General features: G+C 37.5%; 2 protein-coding genes across 5 annotated transcripts; one reads left to right on the plus strand and one right to left on the minus strand.

Moving 5' to 3' along the window:
- Positions 1–588: 588 nt before the first annotated feature.
- On the minus strand, positions 589–11,124 carry LOC101743229 (uncharacterized). 4 transcript variants are annotated; one of them, XM_038016337.2, is made up of 7 exons: positions 10,967–11,124; positions 10,716–10,870; positions 9,806–9,941; positions 5,168–9,650; positions 3,446–3,576; positions 2,214–2,362; positions 589–805 (listed from the first exon to the last, which is right to left on the minus strand). In XM_038016337.2, the coding sequence occupies exons 1-7, from the start codon at positions 10,986–10,988 to the stop codon at positions 737–739; spliced, it is 5,145 nt and encodes a 1,714-aa protein (XP_037872265.1). In that variant the 5' UTR covers positions 10,989–11,124; the 3' UTR covers positions 589–736. The 4 variants fall into 4 exon arrangements, 2 of the variants coding, with proteins under 2 accessions (XP_037872265.1, XP_012548247.2); XR_005245609.2 differs by lacking the exon at positions 589–805 and adding exons at positions 4,186–4,269; positions 4,989–5,089 and having other exon boundaries at positions 2,271–2,362; positions 10,716–11,120; XM_012692793.4 differs by having other exon boundaries at positions 10,716–11,116.
- Positions 11,125–12,024: 900 nt separating this feature from the next.
- Positions 12,025–14,616, plus strand: LOC692860 (trafficking protein particle complex subunit 3). The gene is given in 4 exon segments (NM_001046705.1): positions 12,025–12,185; positions 12,350–12,555; positions 13,715–13,916; positions 14,522–14,616. Coding segments are annotated over 4 exon segments (534 nt in total). The 5' UTR covers positions 12,025–12,146; the 3' UTR covers positions 14,609–14,616.
- The last annotated feature ends 8,312 nt before the right edge of the window (positions 14,617–22,928 follow it).

The raw sequence follows: 22,928 nt of genomic DNA on the forward strand, positions 1-22,928 counted from the left end.
CGCGGGATTCGAACATCGGCACAGTCGTATCGCTCGATACGAATTGACCAGGCGTCTTATCCAGTAGGCCCCGACGACTTCGAACTGATGCCAGCGTAATTACTGGTATGAGTATTGTTACTCGCTGGGGTTCGGGATAAATAAAAAAATCTATCGAAGTACAAGTTAACACTGTATTTATCACTTATAACACTTTAAAATTCTTAATTCACTTCTTCTGCTTCGCTCTAGGCGATCCGTTCACTGTTTCGCTTTGAGTAGTTCCGATTACTAACTGACTGCGTGCCATCTCTGCAACGCGTTTATAGCCGATAGGACATCCCTAGAATTATCGAGAATATTCCACACATTTCTAGTATTGTTTCCGCTATCTGACAATAGGTGGCGTTGTACTTCTCGAGCGTTCTAGGTGCTACTAGATCCTTCGATATTCGTTCGACTATTCGGCGATAGATGGCGTATAGCAGTATAAAACGATAGTTATTCTACTGCATTTGCTAATGTTGTTTGTTCTAATTGACTTCCGTTTATATTGAGTTTGCATCGTTGGTAAGTTAAACAGTAATAATAACAATTAAAAACAAATGCTATCAAAACACAAATATATTTCATTAACAAAAACAAGAGGCAAACACACCTCGTCAATACATGGGGATCCAACATTGATCCTAAACAAATACAATAAAACAACAAACACATTACCTACAATTCAATATTCAAAATCTACTTTGGTATGTCAAATCTTTATAACAGTATTGTAGTTCGATGTGTTTACATAACCGCGCAGAGTTCTTTTCTGGAGATTCTGAAAAAAAATATAACAATAAACATGTGAACAAACTTTTTCAAAAAAAAAACACCGATACCTTGGTATGATTGCTGTGCGGCGGTACCTATCATAGAACACAAGGTATTTTATAGATGCCTGAATCTCGTTTACGACATTTTCAAGATAAGCTTGCATATATCATCATCATCATCATCATCATCAACAACCCACTTCGGTAAAGCGACACTACACGAGAACCCTCTCATCGTGGCCGCCGGTAACTACATTCCCGATCCTGGGGACAGAATGGAAACCAGTCGACGTCGCTCCAAACGTCATTTCCGATCCTCCCGATCCACTAACGGTGCTTTTAGGTACGTCAAGCACCAGTCATCGTTCTCGTCGAACCCGTCGCTTGCGACGAAGGGCTCGATGAGTAAATTAACCCACAGACACAGCCCACTGAGTTTCTCGCCGGATCTTCTAAGTGGGTCGCGTTTCCTATCCGTTGGTAGAATCTGCGAAGCACGGCTCTTGCTATGGTTGGTGTTAGCAACGTCGTCAGGTTTGAGCCCCGTGAGCTCACCTACTAGTTAAGGTTACGCTGATATAGCCTGTCAAGGCTCTCAGTTTAGGTAGGAAAAAAAAATCAACAACAGCCCACAGTCGTCCACTGCTGGACATAGGTTTCTCCTAATCCACACCACTGAGCCCGGTCTACGGCTCTCCTCATCCCCTTCTTGCCGGCCACCGCTTGGAGGTTATCGCACCACCTAGCTAGGGGGCGTCCCACGTTACGTCTTCCGCTGCGCGGTCTCCACTCGAGAACTCGTCTGCTCCAGCGATCGCCAGTTCTACGGCATATATGGCCAGCCTACCGCCACTTCGGCTTGCTGACTCTTTGAGCATCGAAAGCATGGCGGACAGCTCCTCCGGTACAAAGATGTCAGTGTCCTCAAAGGGAGCGCTTGGCAGCACAGCGACCAGAATGGTGCAGGATGGTGAACAGCAAAGGACGGGAGTTCGAGGATCAGCGTAATGCTGACCTTGATTACAAACGCGACCAGTTGAAGGCCCGCCCTCCTGCTGCCATCTATATTTATTATATAAATCTACAGTGGTTTTTACGGATGTCCCGTTATAACTACTGAACCATGCATCCGATGGACTTGAAACTTGGTATCCATGTAGAAAATACATGTAATTAATGGATAAGCTAATATTTATATGAGTGTTGAACTCCCTACACCAGTTGCGGGGGCGTTAATGATGAGAATCTTTGTTGGGGTGAGAAATAATAATGTTAATTTTAAATGACCAGCGAAGCGGACGGGTACAGCTAGTAACCTATAATTATATGAACGGCGTGCTTACGTGTCCTGGATGTGCAATTTTAACAACTACAAACATCAATCATGACAAATTCAAGCTACAAAAATTATACCTTTTTAAATATATCAGCCATCAATAGATTCGTCTTTTTTATATTTTCTTTCTTCAATTTTTCCTTTTTTTCGACGACTTCGGCTAGAGACTTGTAAATTTTCTCAGAGTGCTTTTTCATTTCTTTTTCGCCTATGAATTTTGGGCCATCTGTAATTTTTTTTTTATTGCTTAGTTGGGTGGATGAGCTCACAGACCACCTGGTGTTAAGTGGTTACTGGAGCCCATAGACATCCACAACGTAAATGCGCCACCCACATTGAGATATAAGTTCTAAGGTCTCAAGTATAGTTACAACGGCTGCCCCACCCTTCAAACCGAAACGCATTACTGCTTCACGGCAGAAATAGGCAGGGTGGTGGTACCCACCCGTGCGGACTCACAAGAGGTCCATGTTCCACATACACACCCATATCAAGACTTGAGGTCCAAGTTTCAATCGCAAAGAGGCTGATCCACCATCCAAATCGGAACGCACAACGGTTTCTCATTAAAATATCCTGGCACCTGCCTACCATCTGCCGCCCTTTCTCCGATGAATCATCTCTTATTCTTCTTAGTCCCTACCAAATTCTGGGAAAGAGATGGGCGTTGTATACCATTGCAGTCTCACACCACAGCCAATTTTAAGTTTTTGAAGTGAAACTTCTAATGCGACTTCCAACAAGGTCGCGTTATACGTTTAACGCAACCATGGAATAGAAAGAGACAGCGAGAGTGAACAGGAATCCTCTGTATGGAGTCAAATGGAAGAAGCGTGTATTTGGGAGCCCCGGCCCAGAGATGGGAGCAGTACTCAACGCGAGGCCGGACTTGTGCTTTATAAAGCACATTTTTTATTATTATTTTTTCATTCGCGTGCACAGAGTTGCACGCGCACCGTTTTTTTTTTAGCATGACACGCTTTAAGCTCTTCTTTTTTTTATCCTACCTAAGCTGATAGCCTTGAGAGGCTATATCAGCGTCGCATTAACTAGTAGGTGAGCTCACGGGGCTCAAACCTGATGACGTTGCCAACGCGAACCCTAGCAAGAGCCGTGCTTCGCAGAATCTACCACCGGATCGGAAACGCGACCCACTGAGAAGATCCGGCGAGAAACTCAGTGGGCTGTATCTGAGGGTTAGAAACTCTTCAATATATTATTTCGTTCTTATTATTTTTAATACATATTTTTCTTTTTGTATACTTTATTTAATAAGCAAAATATAATATGAACTCGCCAGAGCACTTACGTTTTCTATTATTTGTGTCGACACCGATCTGTCTCGCAAGATGTCTTAGCTTGTTCATATCGAGGTTCGTCAGTGGCAATTGTTCCACGTGCATTGACAGCAGGTCTCGGTGGGCTGCTCGCTTATTTGCTCTGAAAATCGAAATGGTGTTTTGTTACAGACAACCCACAAATAGACATTTTTTACTGGTGGTAGGATCACTTGTGAGTCCGCGCGGGTAGGTACCACCACCCTGCCTATTTCTGCAGTGAAGCAGTAGTGCGTTTCGGTCTGAAGGGTGGGGCAGCCGTTGTAACTATACTGAGACCTTAGAACTTATATCTTAAGGTGGGTGGCGCATTTACGGTTTTATATGTCTATGGGCTCCAGTAACCACTTAACACCAGGTGGGCTGTGAGCGCGTCCAACCAACTAAGCAATAAAAAAAAACATAACAACGTAAGTATCACCACCGATCTTGTGATACATGAGTTTGAAATCTCAATTTTCTTGTAAAACGGCTGACTCAAAGTGGTCTAATTAGTGACATAAATTAGCGATGCCCATTCATGCAGCCTGTAAAATTAAGGGAAAATTATAAACCGATATGCAGCAGAAATAATGTATGGAGGAGATAAACGCTTATTCTATGCCGGAATGATCTGGAAATCGTCTGAGTTCCTCTTTCCTAAGCATTATTATTATTATAGACCTATAATTAAATACGTTTAACTTTAAAAACTTTTTGCGAATTAACTCACCAATTCTTGTTACTTCACTTTCAATGGTATTCGTGTTCATACAATGATCGGCAAATTGCATTTGATTACATGGCATTGGAACGGCTATAAAATTTAAGTAATTTGACTTAAGAGGAAAATTTAAAAAGAGCTTTTATAAATTTGTACTTCGGTTCGACACTTTGGCCTTTATACATTTTTATGTGTCACCATGAATAGAGCACGAAAGGACAATTGGCTTGGATTTAAAAAAAACCTTAAAAAAACCCGATTTTTTCTTCTAAAAGTGTACCGAATTTAATTTATAAATAAAGCTGAAATTTAATACAATTATGTCCTCAAAAATCAATTACAGTCCATTTTTTTTATAATTGCAAAATAATTTCTTACTGCCAAAGTCTTGGGATAATGAAGGACATAATGTTAATTTAAAAAATAAATATATGTATATTAAAATTTGATTAATAATAAGGAATATAAAATGTTTAAAATTTGTCGCTTTATTTACTTCTTTTTTCTATAAAAATTTGGCATTAAAACATTGTAGGCCTTACACAGGCATAAGCAATGAAATTCCAACCACATTGGAAATAAGATCTTTGCCATCGCTGTCTCGCAATACAAATTTTAATATTATTTTGATACGTTCTTAGAACTGAGAAATGAATAAAATGTGGCCACATTTTTACCAATAAAACTTCATTACACTACAAGAGAATTTAAAAATATCTAAATTTTATAACTATGCATCTACGAATGGATCTAAAAAGTCAAGACTAGGTATTTTATAAATGCCAGAGCTATTATGTTTATTTTGGAAATACCTCCACAATACATATTGCAATTCGGTACAGTTCCGATGCATGTTGGATTGTGTACGACAACCATTTTCAAATTGGGAGGTACACCGCACGGATCTCGATTACTGAAGTAGACAAAAATGGTGAGTATCGCGATTATTATGAATTCAATTAGTAACAACAATAGATTATTAGATCATTACCTGGTTTCTCGTATCACTTTCAAGCAGTTCTGACGTTGCGAGGATTTCTCGACGAAGTCAGGTCGATTCAACTCCAAATATTCACGTACGGTACAAATCTGAGAGCGTCTCATCTGATCGTCCAAACTAGATATCTCGCTCTCATTCGGCAGGCTTCTAGATCTTTGCGTTTTAATATTACATCGGGGACTGCAGTCTGGGAGTCTCCTTTCAATTTTGGCCTCCATTTCTTTGAACGGTACATTACAGTTCCGACGCGACGGAACTTTGACCACGATGTTCTTGAGGGGACGACGTGTCCCATCGCACACTTCCTCGCTGACCATACTTTCGGATGTTTGTATAATAAGATTATAGGCAACGGATTTCTTATCGGCCTTATCCGGTTTCGTTTTAGAGCGATGCCCTTTACATTTCACCCGACAGGAGCAATGGTGAGTGCGTCTGCATTGATCACAATTCGCCGAAGTGGTGCTGGAAACTTCACATTTTTTTACGGCACTGTGCGATTTGCAACGTTTCTGATGGAATTTTTCACATTCTTTTTTTATTTTGTTTAAGATTTTACAAGTGGCAGAATCAGATGAAGTTGCAGGTAAATCTGTCGAAGTGGGTAGTTCAGAAGATTCAGTACTGAATATCCTTTTCTTCGATTTTTTCGAAGACAGTTGGATACCTCTGTCGACCACTTCTTTAGTCTGGCAATACTCCGAGACAGTTTCCGGTTTATTGCAACAAGGCTCCGATTTTGCTTCAGTAGTACAACTGTCGCTCGGTTTAACTTTTTCCCAATCGGTGGAATCATCTGTGTCTAACAAATAATTAAGAACAGTCATGATTTCTTTGAAGCATTTCTTGCGTTTGTTCTTCTCCATGTCGTCTTTTGAATAGCGCCTCGTGATGCTTCGGATCCTATCTAAAATTGGATCACTTCCATTTTGCCTATCGCTGGAGCTGCTTGATTTTCGTGATTCGGATTTACCTTCACAGGACACTTCAACACTTTTTTTAGTACCACTAGAGTTGGAATCGAACTCTCTAGAAGATGTTTCTGGTATATACTGCGCTGATTTTTGCGCTTGATCTCTTTCAGTCATTTTTGGTTTATCGACGTTTCCGCATAAAGTACTGCATGTAGGTTTTGGTGCGTCCACATATTGTATTTCCTTCCCTTCAGAATTATCTTGAAAAATATTTTTGTTTGTTTCCTTAGCTTCCTTATTATTTCGGTTTGGCGATCCACAGCATTGATCAGTAGATGTTTTGGCGAAGCTAATTATGTCAATCTCAGACTTTTCACCACTTAATTTTCTCTCAGTACTAGGCATACCCAATGGGACGCCGTGTTGAGTCGTTTTATCAGTTTTCATGATTTCTTCAGTTTGAATTTTTAGTGTTCCTGTGTCAGTGTTAGCTCGAAGGAATCTTCTTTGTCCAACTGGACTGCGTTTAGGGATAGTGTTGTAGTCACTTTTTCTCACCTCAATACAAGTGTTTGTATAGCATGACTTTTTCCAGCCCAAATCACTTGTCTCATCAGTTACAGTGTTATTATCGGGGTGGGTTTCTTGACGTAAGTCATTTTTCTCTGAAATAAAAGCCTTGCTGTCGTACTGAATCCCTTTGCTGCATTCCTCGGTTAGTGATGTACATCTATCAGCAACATTGTTTCTCTCCGTAATAACGCTCTTGTGTACTTCAGGCATTTTGGTATTAAGAGAATTTGCATCATTAGCTCCAATGCTAACCATTAACGTCATATTTGTGCCTTGTATTGGTATCGTGAAGTTTTCTGAAGTTTTACCACTGTTCAGGACTTCGTCTTCAAGAGTGCCTTGCTTCAGTGTTCCCACGTTTTGCATCACTACATTTTCGGGTTCTTCAATTAAATTATTCGAACTATCTTCTGATGACACGTCATTACTATTCTTAAGAATATTTTCTGCTACATTGTCTTTTTTACTACGACCCATTTCAGTTTCAGAACTACGGCTAGAAACTTCTTTAATCTGTTCACCGATAAACTTCACACAATCTACATCGTTCACGATGTTTATGTCAGAGAGTGATGGGTCAGATATTTGGGGATTTATACTGATTTCCGTTTGAATACATCTTGTAGCTTCTTTAATTGCAATCTTGCGCCTATTTTCTGGAATTTGCATCACAATATTGTTTTCATTGGGATTTAGCTGGAGCGAGTTTACAGTGGCTCCGCTAGATTTTCGGCGAAGCATTTTTAGCAATAAGTTAGTCTGTGATGACTTTGAACTTTTTTTTAAATGCACATTTTCTGAACTACTGCTATCTGTAATCTCTTTGTGTTTATCTTCATTATAATAAAATATTTGTTTTGAAGATACTGGTTCATATTGAGTGTAATTGTCATTAGGGTAAAAGTCATTTTTGGACTTTGTTATATCAACTTGTGTCCTAGGCAACAAATCCCCTAATTGAACACCTTTATTGGCCAGACGTGAGCATTTATACACTAAAAAGTTATCTCTCATATCTCGAGATATACTTGGTTCATCACACAAACACACATACTTAATTTCCCCAGTCATATTATCTGGGATAATTCTTGCAAGATTCTGAGGAGATTCTTTTTTACATTTACATGACTCAGATGGAGATGTTTGTTTCTTCATTTTTTCAAGTTCAATATCTTTTAAATTAACTTGAACTGAACTATCAGTGACGCCAACTTTTAAGCCAGTCGAGTGGTGAGGACAACGGCAATAATGCTCATCTTTAGATAATTCCTTAATATCATTTTGGAGTTTTTTCTTTAAATTTGATTTTTTATTTTGACCTTCAGAAGTACCTGATGACAATGTGAATACAGAATGACTATGCTGACTCCGCACTGGAGCAGGTGCATCGAAACTAGCATTGGAGTTAGGACTTCCTTCCAATTTACTGGCATCACCTGAACCATCATCATAATTGTTTCGAGTCAAATCTTTCATCAAGTCTTTTAACCTGTTGTTTACTTTTAAATTCGTTTTGACAGATGCTTTGACTACAGATTCTGCACTGGTAAGTTTTTGTTTCAAAAATAGCTCTTTGTCTTTCAAATGCTTCTTATAAGCTTGTTCTCGTTTAAGAGCCTCCAAGTATTTTAGATAAAGTTCTTCAGACGATGTTTTCGCAAAAGCGTCAGATGATGTTTTCTCACGACTAGATACATCAGAATCAGTATTTGAAGATGTTAACGTTCGAACCAGATTTGAGTTAATTTTGTCACTGGTTATTGCTGCAGGTAAATTGGGCGCACTTTGAGAAGTTGAAGCCAAAGCATTAGCATTAAATGAATCAATTCGTAATATGGAGTTCCTGGGTCGAGCCGCCTTCATTTGGTTCGAAGTTTTATTACTATCAGAATTACTAGATGTTGTATTGTTCTGTTCTCTAATATGAGCCTTTTTCCTATTCAAACTTAGACCAGACAAGAAATCGGTAGTACTCTCATCATCTCTGTATTGTATGGTTAAGAGTCTTTTGATAATTTCTTTTATCAACTTTTTTTTTAAATCTTTATCCTCACAGTGTTGTTTGCATGTTGCTTTTAAAAGTTCAATACTTTTCTCTAGGTCCTTAGTGAATGATAGTTTTGATATTTTACTCGAGTCTGTTGTTATACCACTTGATTCTAAGCTGGATTTGTTCTCAGTGTTTGTTGGTTTATTATGTTGAGCCTTCATCTGATTTTGATTGTAAATATGACCTGGCATGTATTCAAAACTTTCAGCTTCAGATAATTGCTCCCCACTTCTTTCTTGAGGTGGAGTCATTTCTTTTAAAGAATGTGCCCTTTTTTTAGTTTTTGATTTCTTTCTTACTAATTTTACTCTCCTACGGCGGTTGCGTCTTCTCAAAGAATTCAATCGAATTAAAACTGGTATTCGATGGTTTTGATGTAAGCTATGATTCTCGCTTTGACTTCCTTTTGTTTTATATAAAGATGTCTGAATTTCTTTGTCCAGTCTAGACTGAGGAGTTACTTTAGTTCCTACTGATACTCTTTCAGGAGATGTTTTATTATCATTTTTATAATCCTCAATATTGATAGCTCCATTAGTTGCGACACTAAATGAAATGTGTTTAGTCAAATTTACATTAATGCCTTGAGAAGTATTGGATACATGCGGAACATTAACCTCCACATAGTCAGTGTTCTTTTTTGTAAATTTAGTCTTTTTTCCTACCCCCTTTTTCAATTTTGCATTACTGTTTTCATCTATCGGCGTAGATTGTGCAGTGGGAGCGCCCATTTCATTTTTTGTATCATTATTTGAATATTGTTGTTTCAAAGCTAGCCTTTCCAATGTACTAAGACTTGATGCTGATGTTTTTCGGTCACTTTCATTGGCATATCCAACATCGGCAAGAGAATCCCATTCAAGTTTACGTTGTGATGTAACACTGCTTGTAGGTGAAAATGGTTTGTTCATTGATGTATCCAATAATACATCTAATGCTGTAACAAATTCAGTTCATATTGAATATGAAATATAGTAAAATACGAAAATCAAGTTATTTACATATACAGTTTTGTCATGGTAGTTTAAGTAATTATTTTAAGATGTAATTTAAAATATAATCATTTGTTGGGTAGGTGAAATCATGTCTTACATTTCTGTGACTGGTTATCATCAGATTTTTCCGATTCATCCTCCATGCTTCCAGAATGCTGCCTCGACATATTGTCCGACAGTTCTTCAATAATTATAGGAGGTGATACTGATTCTTTAGTTTTCGTGTTTTCATCCTAAAAACAAACAATTTTATGGGATTCGAAGAATTCATGATTAATTGATAAAAAGAATATAATAATAATAATAATATAATATATATTAAAATTTAAATAATAATATATATTAAAATATTCTTTTTATTTGATAATCTGACATTATCTTCATCATGTAATTCGTGTAGGTAACACTATTAAATTTATGAACCAGGGTAAGCATTAACATAAATATAAAGTTGACAATTTATTCTTTATATTTCAGGTTCTTATTATTATTATTAACACCCAGATATACAAAATGTAATAGAGGAAAAATAGATATTTTGTGGCTTACAATTTTGCTTTCAAATAGCTAGTTGTTGTCTCTCAATGCATTTTTCATGTTATGCAACAAATTTTAGTTGTAACTCTAAATAAATGCATCAATGAAGTAAGATTACAATGAATTGTTTTTGAAATTATAGTTAGTACCAGTCATATTTTTTTCTTACACAAAGGTACCTCTATAATTATTATTTTAAGATGCTATTGACACCGATTACATAACAATGTTATCTAAAAATAATAGTTGATTGTTATGTTAAAACTTTGCATCTTTACAATAAAAAGGACAGTTTCTTCACGAGGTTTATTGTAGTGCCAATTTTACAAGGTATCTATAATCAGTGAATACAAAATGTACTCTTAGTTCAGACAATGAAAAGAACAGACTTTTTATTAGATAAAATTGTAACATCATTCAAAAAAACTCTTATAAAATGCAAATACGTTTTTTGTTTTAATGCCACTTACTTGGGAACTAGAAGGCTCCGGGATCGAACATTGTATCGATATTCGACATACTTCTTGTGAGGATTCACTTCTTTTCCCGCCAGAATCCGAAGAGTCACTATGTGATTTAATCTGTTTCCAAAAGATCCCCGTTGGATCTCTAGCATCCCCTTGAGCTGTAGATAGAGAAAAATATTGCTCTAAGTCCCGCTTCTTGCCAAACTTTTTGTAATAGTTCAAAATTGTTGGATTTAACGCTGATAGATTAACACCTGAGCCATCATCATCGTCCATATTGATATATGTATTTAAATAGAAATGTAATTATGACACAAGAACCATAATTTTATTGTGCACATATTAAAAACAAAACAAAATCCAAACTTTTTCAAAACGTTTGACGTATCAAATATTGACGTTTACAAAAACGGAAAAAACCGTTACATTATGAATTTGTAATCAATGGTTTGTAGATAATCCTAAACATACATAATTACTTAATTAAATAATAATAAAAATGTTAAAATTTGTAAAAATGTTTGGATGTTTGTTACTCAATCACGCGTAACTACAGCTCCTTAGCTGCTCCATACTTAGTAAAACAATCGAATGGGGCTCAAAAATATGTGATGAGTAACCGACCAAACTAAAAACAATGTTTTTTAAACTTGATTGAAGCTAACAATGCTTGATTCTGCGTAGCAGTTTGCTGAAAGTGAAGTAATTTTTTGACGTCACGTCAAGTGGCCACGGGAGTCCATAGACATCATTAACGTAAATGCTACCAGTTACCACTCACCTATATATATGAATATCTGTGACCTTGCTCGTTCACGAAGCCCGCTATAGAAAGCAGAGTATTAAATACACTTGACATTGGCGAAATCTAAAAGGAAACGCCATTAACCTAAGAGATAGATAGATACCACTCACCTCGAAACATGAGTTCTAAGGTCTTATTTTTTACAGTACAACAGTTGCCCTTTCTAACCGAAACGCAATACTGCTTCACAGCAGAACTAAGCGAGTTGGTGTTATCTACTTGTGTGAACTCACAAGATGTCCTACCTCCATTAAATAAACTAATTAAATAACAATTAATTAGTAAGCTGGCCATAATGTCATCGCAAGTAGCCTTATCGCATGTCTTAATTTATTTCCCTAATCAAATTAATTTCATTCAATATTTCACTTTTCCTACAATCATTTCGCCTTTTTTTATAAAAAATGCAAATGGTCTACTTTCCCATTGCTTCTCTTACGAACGAACATAACGGGATTGTCAAAATGACATTCCTGATAACATGTAGGTACCTACGTCATTAAACAAAATATCGTAAATATAAGATTGAGTAAAGTTAGATTTGGGGGCGTAGGTTATGAGTAAGTTCTTTGAGAACTTTACGAAACTGTAAAGAAAGTTATACAAATTCTTCAACACATTTCTACAAAATGTCTCGGCAAACTTCTAGATTGGACGCCAAGAAAGTTGTACGTATATAAAACCTATGTGCTTGTATATTTAAAATATATTTTTAGAAGTCATCGTGGCCTAATGGTCCGGTGTATCTGTTCTTGCTAGGGCTACTCACCCATTTAAGCAATAAACTTAATCAACGGTTGCGGTTTATACAGCTTTAAAATTTTTTGTTTAGAATTCCGAGCTCCTAACTCTTACATATGGGGCTTTAGTGTCTCAAATGCTGAAAGAAACAGAAAACACTGAAGATGTAAACAAACATCTTGAGAGAATCGGATACAACATGGGCGTTAGACTGATAGAGGACTTCCTGGCCCGGACTACGTCTACTCGCTGCTTAGAAATGAGAGAGACTGCTGATAAAATACAGCAGGCCTTCAAGTAAGTGTTTTCAAAGAAATTGATGATTTTCATTTCAGAAAAGTTAAGAAGAATATACAATGGAATACAGTTGGAAATTACATTGAAAAAAAAAACCTAACTTTTAATTAACATACAGATTGGTACTATTTACATGAGGATAGAAACAAGACTGATGGATATTGTGGTAGGGGCATGTTATGCCAAAAAACTATGACCAAGTGGCCAAAACACCCAGGGTACGAAAGTAAATGGTAATGGGAAGAGGTAGTGTGTTATAACGGGAGAAAAGGGGTGGTTAGTTCTACAAAAACAAGATTAGATGTTATGAATCATGTCAAAGTAACCAGATTTTAATAAATAATAGAAACAAATGTTTAATAATATGCCATTTGTGTTGTAAGAACAATGTAGAGAATTCAAAATATCCTACACTTAATTTTTGAAAATGTTAGATGAATCAGTTAAACTGTTTCAACCATGTTCATGATTCTCAAAATTGAAATTCCAAAACCTTATTCAGCCTTCATAAATTTTGTCAATTATTTATAGGACATATAAATAGCTAAATAAGTGTACCACACACCTTTTTAAGGAAGTATCAAATAAATGAGGAAATCCTGGGGAGATATTTTCAGTTTAGCCTTCGAAAAATTAAGCAAATCTCATTTCAGTATTGTTAATATGCAAGCAATGATATTCCCTTCAAAGCATAGCTTTAATCTATAAAATACTAATTTGTATGTAGAAAAATCAAATTTATTTTAATGGCTGTTAGGCAGACAATCATATGTTCCTTGCTGATGATAAGTAGTTACCACCGATCATGGACATCAGCAATTACAGGGAAACAGCCAAGTGGCTGGCCACTGCTTGAACTATGGAATACTTCTTTGTCTATATATGACTGACTCAGTGGTGCATTAGTTAGCGGCCCTGAAAGCTGAGGGTCATGGGTTAAATTCCCACATTGGGCAAACATTGATGTGATGAGTAGGTTTGTTTGATCTTTGTCTGGGGGTTTATTATTACATGTGTATATTTATAAAGATACTCTTGTATAAGTATGTTTATCAGTTTCCGGTATCCATAACACAGGGAATCCTAAATTGGACTGGGATGACCGTGCATGATATTTTCGCAGCTATTATTATTATATTTACAAGACAAATAATTTCAGACTATACCTTAGCATGCAGCCGACAGTAACAAGTTGGAGTAGTGCCGGAGATGAGTTTTCGCTTGTTTGGGACCATTGTCCACTCAGTGAATGGGTGGAGATGCCAAGTAATAACGGCCTGAAATATTGCGCTTTGATTCCCGGTGCAATCAGAGGTGCTCTACAGATGGTACAACTAGATGTACAATGCTGGTTTGTGCAGGTAGACTAAAAATGTTTTATTATCATCTATCAGAAAACTCTTTAAACTTGTGTTAAAGGGTCCAAAAGATAAAATATCTTGTTATTAGTCTGCTGACTCAAAATATTTAGAAATGAGCAACAAAATAGCTTTTGAAATTATTCACCATCATATTCTTTTTTTTTGTTACAAAAACAGACAAACAAATCCACAGAACACCTGTTGGTAAGCAGTTACCAGAATCCACTGTTATAATTTTGTAAAATAAAGAACCCAGCCTTAGAAAAGAGTTCGACTTAGACACCAAGTCCAAGTTTTTTGTGGCTCTCGATGAAGTCATGTTTCAAGACTAGATTTTATTTGAGACTAATCATAATTCCAAAATCTTGAAATTAAATTGTGAGTAACTCGATGATTTTTAAATCCTGAAACAATTTAGCTGTGAGAAGACGGCTAAGGAGCCAGTGAATGGCATCTCCATATGGTTTGTTTCAAAATTAGGAAATAGGAGGAGTCAATAAATTTAGGAAGGAAAATAATATGAATCTCCTGAGTAGCTACCTCAATCAGATTTTCTAACTACCCCTAAAGCTATTAACTATTACATACTGTCTTAAAAATTTCAGGATCAGTTGAAAGGTGATCCCGTGACAGAATTAAGAGTGAAATACTTGAAGAGATTAGAAGATGCCGTACCAGCCGGTGAAGATTAGTCTTCATAAATAAATAAACTAGATATTTACATTTGATTTCATATTTTGCTAAAGGCTGCTAGGAAAACATAAAAAGAGCCACTGATTATAGGAATCGGTCATATTAGAAAATGGAAGTTTGTAGGTAGTCAATATTGTTGATTGAATTCAGTATTTGTATAAAAATACAAAAGTACCCTGCAATATATCCTCAGCCTTTTTCTTTAAGTATTGTCGTATGAATTTTTTATGTGGAATCACATATTTTCATCTCAACAATACTGTTTATATTATGGAGCGTAAATGACGCGTTATTGTACCTCCTCCTCCTTGCGTCGGTTTCCTCATTACTGAGGGTCGTGGTCATGGCCTTGAAACAGTTTAAATGTTTTTCTGTTTGCCGTGAAGAACTAAATTCCTTCGAAATACTGATGTGGAAGGACGTGGGAACCCACCACAATTACATCCCAAGAGAGTAATGGACAGAGAAACAGTTATTGGACCTAGTGCAGGTATAAAGTGCTGCTATGAACTTAAATTGAATATGCAATTTCGAAAAGGGCACATGTCGCATATTTTGTCAAATACGTTTTTTCATATACATGTAGTTTTGAGGCTTACCTACACCCATTTTATAATAATTCCAGTAATTTTCAATTGCTAATTAACACTAAAATATATCTCAAAAGTTAATATTTTAAATTTTACACTGCTTTAGAAAATAATCAGCTTTTTTCATTTCCTGAACATTTTACATTTTCAGAGATGTCGCCTTTTTGAAATTGCATATTCAATTGATTTTTGTAATAATCCAAGCGTATGTATATCTCGTTTTGACAAGGAAGCTGGCAAATTGTTCCCGAGCTCCCTCACTACCTTAAATTCCGCGCGTCGACTGTTTTGAGTTTGCTATACATTACCTGCTAGACATAACGCATTCGTAAATTTTAATTAATTTTTTTTCCATCATCAGTTCAATACCTGTTTCTTTTTTATGGAACGACTCACAAACCGAATGCATCCATTTTCATGTTTTTAAATAATAAAAATGAGACTGGTAAAAATGATGCGTAAATAGTGATTCTAGAGTTCTATTTAATTTTTTTATTGCTTAGTTGGGTAGACGAGCTCACAGCCCACCTAGTGTTAAGTGGTTACTGGAGCGCATAGACATGTACAATGTAAATGCGCCACCCATCTTGAGATATGAGTTCTAATGTCTCAGTATGGTTATAACGGCTGCCCCACCCTTCAAACCGAAACGAAAAAAAATTACTTCTTCACGGCAGAAATAGGCGGGGTAGTGGTACCCATCGTGCGGACTTACGAGAGGTTCTACCAATGTAAGTCCGCATGGGTAAGCATTGTTATCCTATTTCTGGCACGATGCAGTGATACATTCGAATTTAAATGGTGTGCAGCCGTTATAAGTGAGGCTATACTTTTATATATCAATGCGAGTATTGGTATTTAGTTGCGATTCCTATGGGCTATGTTAACCATTTCAGTCATACAACACACTGGAGTGATCGGTTTGCAATGAATGTTTATATCAAAATCACTTGAGGCTGACGGGGAGGTGCGAGGTTGTGTGAATTGTTTTATTTTGTTCATTTAGTGTTTCTTCAGGTTTAAACGTGTAATAACGGTGGTTTAATAGGTGGTTTAGCGTCGGTGTAAGTGCAGATATGAGTGAAAATGAAACAAAGTCGCTGGACGTGGCTTCTTGAGTACCTACTCCCATAAAGTCCACTGGAGTCGGTAAATGACCACAATTTTGTTCCATTTCATTTCATTCCAATTGACAAGTGTCAAATAAATCAATGTCATCTCATTTCATCCCAGTTTTTGTTCCTTAATATTTCTTATTAATAGAATGCATGAAAGATTAGGTTGCATTAGATTAGATACCTTTGCCTTTCGTGTTAGCAGACCTTATATTATTTATAGGTACATACTGATTTGGTTTCCGGATAATGCGGAATGTTTAACTTTGCACTATTTTTATGTTGTTTAAAAAAATAATGTAGTTTTAAATAGTCTACTGATTTTAAAACGTATTATAAATTATTTTATATTATGCAAAATAAAGTCTTCGGTGAGATTATTAAAGTTGTTTTTCTGATAAAATCATTGTGGAAAAGCAGATACTATGAAAATATGTTTTATTTAATGTAAATGCGCCAATTTTTTTTTAATTTCTTTATTAAAATTTACGAAGAACCGTTAATGTGTTTTTTTATTTTTCTATAATTATAGGGTCTGTTTTAATTTACTTGTACACTATTATTGGCGCGCAGCAGACGTGTTTCCGTTTTCCGGACCATGGAGACAAAACAACGAAGGGTGAAAGACTATTTGGTTTAAGCGACATTGTTGGAATTTTACACGAGAGCCATTGCCTTGAGATGTTAGGTGGAAATTTTCATTGCAAAGTAAGGCTGTCCAAACCTTCAAACCAAGCTGTAGTCTTTTTATTCGTAACACTTACAATGCTAAACGATCTCACGGCCCACCTGATGTGAAGACATCGACAACGTGTAGGTATACCGCCACCCACTGGTGGTAGAACCTTTTGGGAGTCCGCACGGGTAGGTACCACCACCCCGCCTATTTCCGCCGTGAAGCAGTAATGCGTTTCGGTTCGAAGGGTGGGGTAGCCGTTGTAACTATACTGAGATCTTAGAACTTATATCTCGAGGTGGGTGGCACATTTACGTTGTAGATGTCTATGGGCTCCAGTAACCACTTAACATCAGGTGGGCTGTGAGCTCGTCCATCCATTTAAGCAATAAAAAAAAACCCACCTTGAGTTGACTCCAACATCTCAGCGTGCTTAGTTCGAGTTTTTTAACGTTCTCGATAGCGTTAACTGAAATTTGTATGCAGTTGGTACAGCGCCTCTAGCGGCAAACGTAGGCGAACGTTCCAAGTCCATACAAATTTGAGTTAACTTTTACGCTACCGAGAGCGTTAAAAATCTCGCACTAAACACAGTGTTCTATAGTACAACGGGTGCCACGCTGAAATAGGCCGGCGTGCGGGCTCAAAAATCACCTTGCCGCCAGTAATTACGCAAACTTTTGTCGGATTCGATATTTATTACACGATGTTATTCCTTCATCCGGCGTCTCGTGCTTTAGGCTACGATTCCTCCAAAAACACGAACTGTGTAACCGTTTTGGAGTAGAACTATAGTAGATATTTTGTCGCTGCAGTTTGGGTCATAAAACATAGCCCGGCTAGGGCGGTGAGCATGTTGTGCGGGCGCAACGCCATTATCGATAAAAACAAATAAGTCATCGAAGGCAGGTACATGGCGGCGGGGTGGTATACGAAGGGTGGTGAGACATTGTTATGTTATAGTCATTTGTAGGTACCTGCAAGTTATAGTACATTATGTCGAAGAGAAATGTGTTTTTATGCATTTGTTCTGTGAATTTCTTTAGTGACACAATGGCTACTCTTTTGTTTTGTATCAAAACGGCAGAATTTATTCAAAATAATATTTGCACGTGTTGTTATCAACAATGTGTTTAAAATTTTCACTGAAATAAGAATAAATCCCGAAAAGTTACAGTGTTAATTTCTGCCGTTCTCGTTAACTTGCTGCGGCGATATGTGGTATAAATGTTCGATTAGTGATTTTTCTTTAATTTTTATCACTAACCCACAAAATGACAAAACTAAATACACTATCGATAACGCTTATCGACAACAATAACGCGCTTCACTATGCCCGTCCATAAGGCTCGCTAGTGGAAGAGAGAGGAAAATACTCGCTTCACCGCTCCGATTTTTTATGACCCAAACTGCAGCGACAAAATAATTCTACTATAGACGATATGAAGATCTGACGAAGATCTAGGAGTGCGTAGCAGCATTCTAACCCAGAGATACAGCCCGCTGAGTTTCTCGCCGGATCTTCTTACTGGGTCGCGATTCCGATCCAGTGGTAGATTCTGCAAAGCACTGCTCTTGCTAGGGCTTGCGTTGGTAATTTTTCTCAGGTTGAGCCCGTGAGCTCACCTATCCATCCGGACGTAGCCGGATTAGCCTCTTAGGCTACCAGTGAATAGTATAAATGCGCCACCCACCTTGAGATATAAGTTCTAAGGTCTCAGTATAGTTACAACGGCTGCCCCTTCAAACCGAAACGCATTACTGCTTCACGGCAGAACTAGGCGGGGTGGTGGTACCTACCCGTGCGGACTCACAAGAGGTTCTATCATCAGTAATTACGCAAATTATAATTTTGCGTGTTTAATGTTTATTACACGATGTTATTCCTTCACCGTGGAAGTCAATCGTGAACATTTGTTGAATACATAGATATTTCATTAGAAAAATTGGTACCCGGCTGAGATTTGACTGGTGCACCGCTCAACACGAATGCACAGGATGTCTTATCCATTAGGCCACGACGACTAAATAACCACTGATACCTTGGGGGCATCAATTAATTACGTGAGGTAATTACGTCGAGGGGATGAGGGGATCAAGCTAAATCTCACTTAGCGTTTTTACCAAATATCACGCAGTTTTTTTTCTAGTTGAAAATGAAGAACTGTGTAAAATTACGTGAAAAAATATTTTTAGAATAAAATACGGCCAAATCTGACACAATAGTGTTTGTCGACTGTCGTATTCGTTTGAACCCCGCAGAGAAGCAAAGTAGCGCTCGATTGTTTAAGCGCTATCGACCAGCTGTATCGACACGTGCGACTCGACGAACGTCGCAACGTAAACGTTGTTACTAGCCTTTGCTAGGGTTCAATAAAAGTAATAGAACAAATTGTATTTTTTTCTTTCAATAATCCAACACTTTTGCAGCCATTTTGAAGAATCTCGCGTGAGATTAGGGGGGAAAATCTTGCGAAATCTCATCAAGGGGGGTTGGGGGGATTGAAAAATTCTCAAAAATGCTGCACGTATTTAATGGACCTTTAAGATTTAGAAGATATTTCATTTTCTGTATTGTTTTGTCATTCTTAATTTTCCTTGGAAACTAATAATCCTAAAGCTTCATATACCTAAAGTAAATCGGTTGACATTGAAATAAAGGAGAAAAGATACCTAATTGTTTTATCTTGACTTATTTATTTATGGATGTGGATAATATGAGTGGCAGATATTAATAAAATTATACTTCGGAAATCATTTCTGCCAGCTATCATGGTTCTGACCCAGACCTCATCTCCTCGCTGTTTCTTGAACACTATAACAAGACATGTCCTTCAAATGAAGTTTTCGACGAGTTTTCAATGGCTTGGCTCTGGCTATGCTTAAGTTTGCCACTGTCACCAAATACCAAATGACAAGCCGTTTCCTGTCTATAAAAAAAAGATTTTAAGTCGTCGTGGCCCAAGAGATAAGACGTCCGGTGCATTCGTGTTGAGCGATGCACCTGTGTTCGAATCCCAGGCGGGTACCAATTTTTCTAATGAATTACGTACTCAACAAATGTTCACGATTGACTTCCACGGTGAAGGAATAATAACATCGTGTAATAAAAGTGAAACCCGCAAAATTATAATTTGCGTAATTACTGGTGGTAGGACCTCTTGTGAGTCCGCGCGGATAGGTACCACCGCCCTGCCTATTTCTGCCGTGAAGCAGTAATGCGTTTCGGTTTGAAGGGTGGGGCAGCCGTTGTAACTATACTGAGATCTTTAGAACTTATATCTCAAGGTGGGTGGCGCATTTACGTTGTAGATGTTCATAGGCTCCAGTAACCACTTAACACCAGGTGGGCTGTGAGATCGTCCACACATCTCAGCAATAAAAAAAATAAAAATGATAATGTCGAGTCATATGCATCTCCTCATATAATGCAACGCACAAGCTCATACACTAGAGGTCAGCAAGGGCACTTCATCTTAACGCATTAATAAATTTACAAGTAAAACAAAAAGAGTAAAACCAAAATTATTAATGAAGGTATAGCAAACAAAACAACGTGTCTCGGAACACGCGGCCTTGAAACGACCGGCGCAGGTTGCCACGATGTTTGCAATGTAAATTATTGTCATAATTTAGCCCACGAACACGAATAAAACATTTAACTATATATATAAATGGGTTCGGAAAGATGAAAAATATGAACGCAATTTGCGTAAAAAATATGTTTCGCCATAGATTTTATTTTGTCTTTAATACAAATTTGTTATTGTTCGTTGGGCAAACCTGACCGTTTTCCCGAAAAGCAAACGCGTTGTAGGTATAATCGTCTTAACGTTGCCGCCGCTGACTACTCCCCGAATCCTGATCACGCAGGAGCCAGTCATCGTCGCGCCCTAGACATGTCCTTATGGATCCCTCAGATCCAATAACTTTTGCTTTAGACGCCTTCAGCTCTAACACTAGGAGCAGGCTTAGGGACCCCGGTAACCGTACTCGTCGAACTCGACATAGAGTTCGACGTGCAATCTTACCCATGGATCAGCCCGCTGAGTTTCTCGCCGGATCTTCTCAGCGGGTCGCGATTCCGATCTGGTAGTAGATTCATTCGCGAAGCAGCTGCTCTTGAGTTGTTAGGTCTCCTTCGGAGGCAGCTGTTAGCAAATCCGACCCCTCTTGGCTGAACCTTTGCTAGCTTACCTGTCCTGGTGAAACTGGAAAGGCCTCCGGGCCACCAGTATTCCTTCAATCTGAAAAAAAAAGAAGAATTGAGACTTCAATAATACACATGGATTTTAATGCTGTTATTATAATAAAATTCAAACTTCCACCAAAGCAGTAGCATTCATGTTGTGATACCTATAAATTCGCAATAATCCCCTAATATCAGTTGTGTTACGATGCCTTCTTACAATTTAAAAATATGAGAATATGTATTACACGAAATTAGGCCAGACTGCGTGAACGAACTAGTCAAAATTAAAAATTAAAATGTTATGTTAAATTAGTTCAATATTTGCTCTCTGCCGTAACTTCGTGTAGTGTGGTGCCATGTGCGAAGTACGACTGTCCTTATAAAATATATTTAAAATTAGAGGTAAGTGCTAAGAACTTCGAAGGCTAAGAATATCATTTTTATATATTATTTTTTTCTTGGTTTCGACTAGATGACGTAATTTCTGCACCTGGATTATACCAATTTCAAGGGGCCAATAGCGACATGATCCATCTTAAATGCACTTCCGTAGCCTTGCTTCGCTGGAGAAAGGAATAGAATGTGACTAGTAATATTATAAATGTATTTTATATCTTGCTAATGGTAGGGCGTTTTATATTTTTATAATAATTCACATTTGGTACAATCGTTCGTTCCTGCCGTAGTCTTATTCTAGGGAAACATGAGTTGTAACGTTATCAAAATGTAAGTTTAAAGAGTGAGATAACCTTTTTTTCTTTTAAAAACTTATTCCGGGGAAACATGACTCTTATAGTAACCGTAAACTTTTACTTTATTTATTAATTTATGGATTAATTAATTAAATTTATTTAAAAGAAAGCTTCCGTGCAAATGATCGCAATTTTAAATTTTAGAATGAAAATCTCAAGTTGATAAAAATTACTGATTTCCTGATTTTGTCTTGGCCGGAATGATATAGTACGCTAAGCCTACCAGTGGGCCGCATGGCGTTCAACGTGTTAATAATAAATATGTAATTAAAAAAAAACACGTTTAAATAAAAAATGGCACTCGCAATGAATTTCACTGGTTTTTTTTAGCCTGCTGATATTAGTCAAGGTATTAGAGAGAATTTATAAAATTATTGTAATTATTTTCATTCGTCCTGGATGCGTTTGTAAGTTTTCACGCCAATAATAGAATATCTTGAAGTCCATGAAAATAAAGATTTTCCCTATCGAATCTTTATTAGTCTATGAGTGTACTTCAACTACGCGTGAGCCGGTTGATGAGCTCACGGTCTCAGTAAGAAAGAATCGCTAATACTGGCCTTAACAAGAGCTGTGCTTCGCTGAATCTACCACCCGATCAGATTCATGATCTGACAAGATCCGGCGAGAAACTCAGTGGGCGGAGTCCATGGGCGAACATCGAGTTTGATGAGGAGAGTGACCGGTTCTTGAAGAGCCTAAAAGCAACGAGAGTGGATCCGGAGGATCCAGCAAGACATGTTTTGGGCATGCGGAACGGGCGGGCGAATAGCGGTTTTTATCGCCCTGGTGTTGGATATGTAATAAGCGGTGGCAATAATAAGAGGGTTATCGTGTCGCACCGCTTTTTCAAAGTAGCATTCTGACGCTTTCTTAAGAAACTTATGTATCAATTCTAGATTTAGGTCGTTGTGAAGATCAACCACATGTTCCCCACATGCCACGGTATTCCAACGTATATCCTGCACGAAATTGGATGACTTAGAGAGAGTTA

Source organism: Bombyx mori, chromosome 16 (assembly GCF_030269925.1).
Source record: "Bombyx mori chromosome 16, ASM3026992v2".
NCBI classification, from domain to species: Eukaryota; Metazoa; Arthropoda; class Insecta; order Lepidoptera; family Bombycidae; genus Bombyx; species Bombyx mori.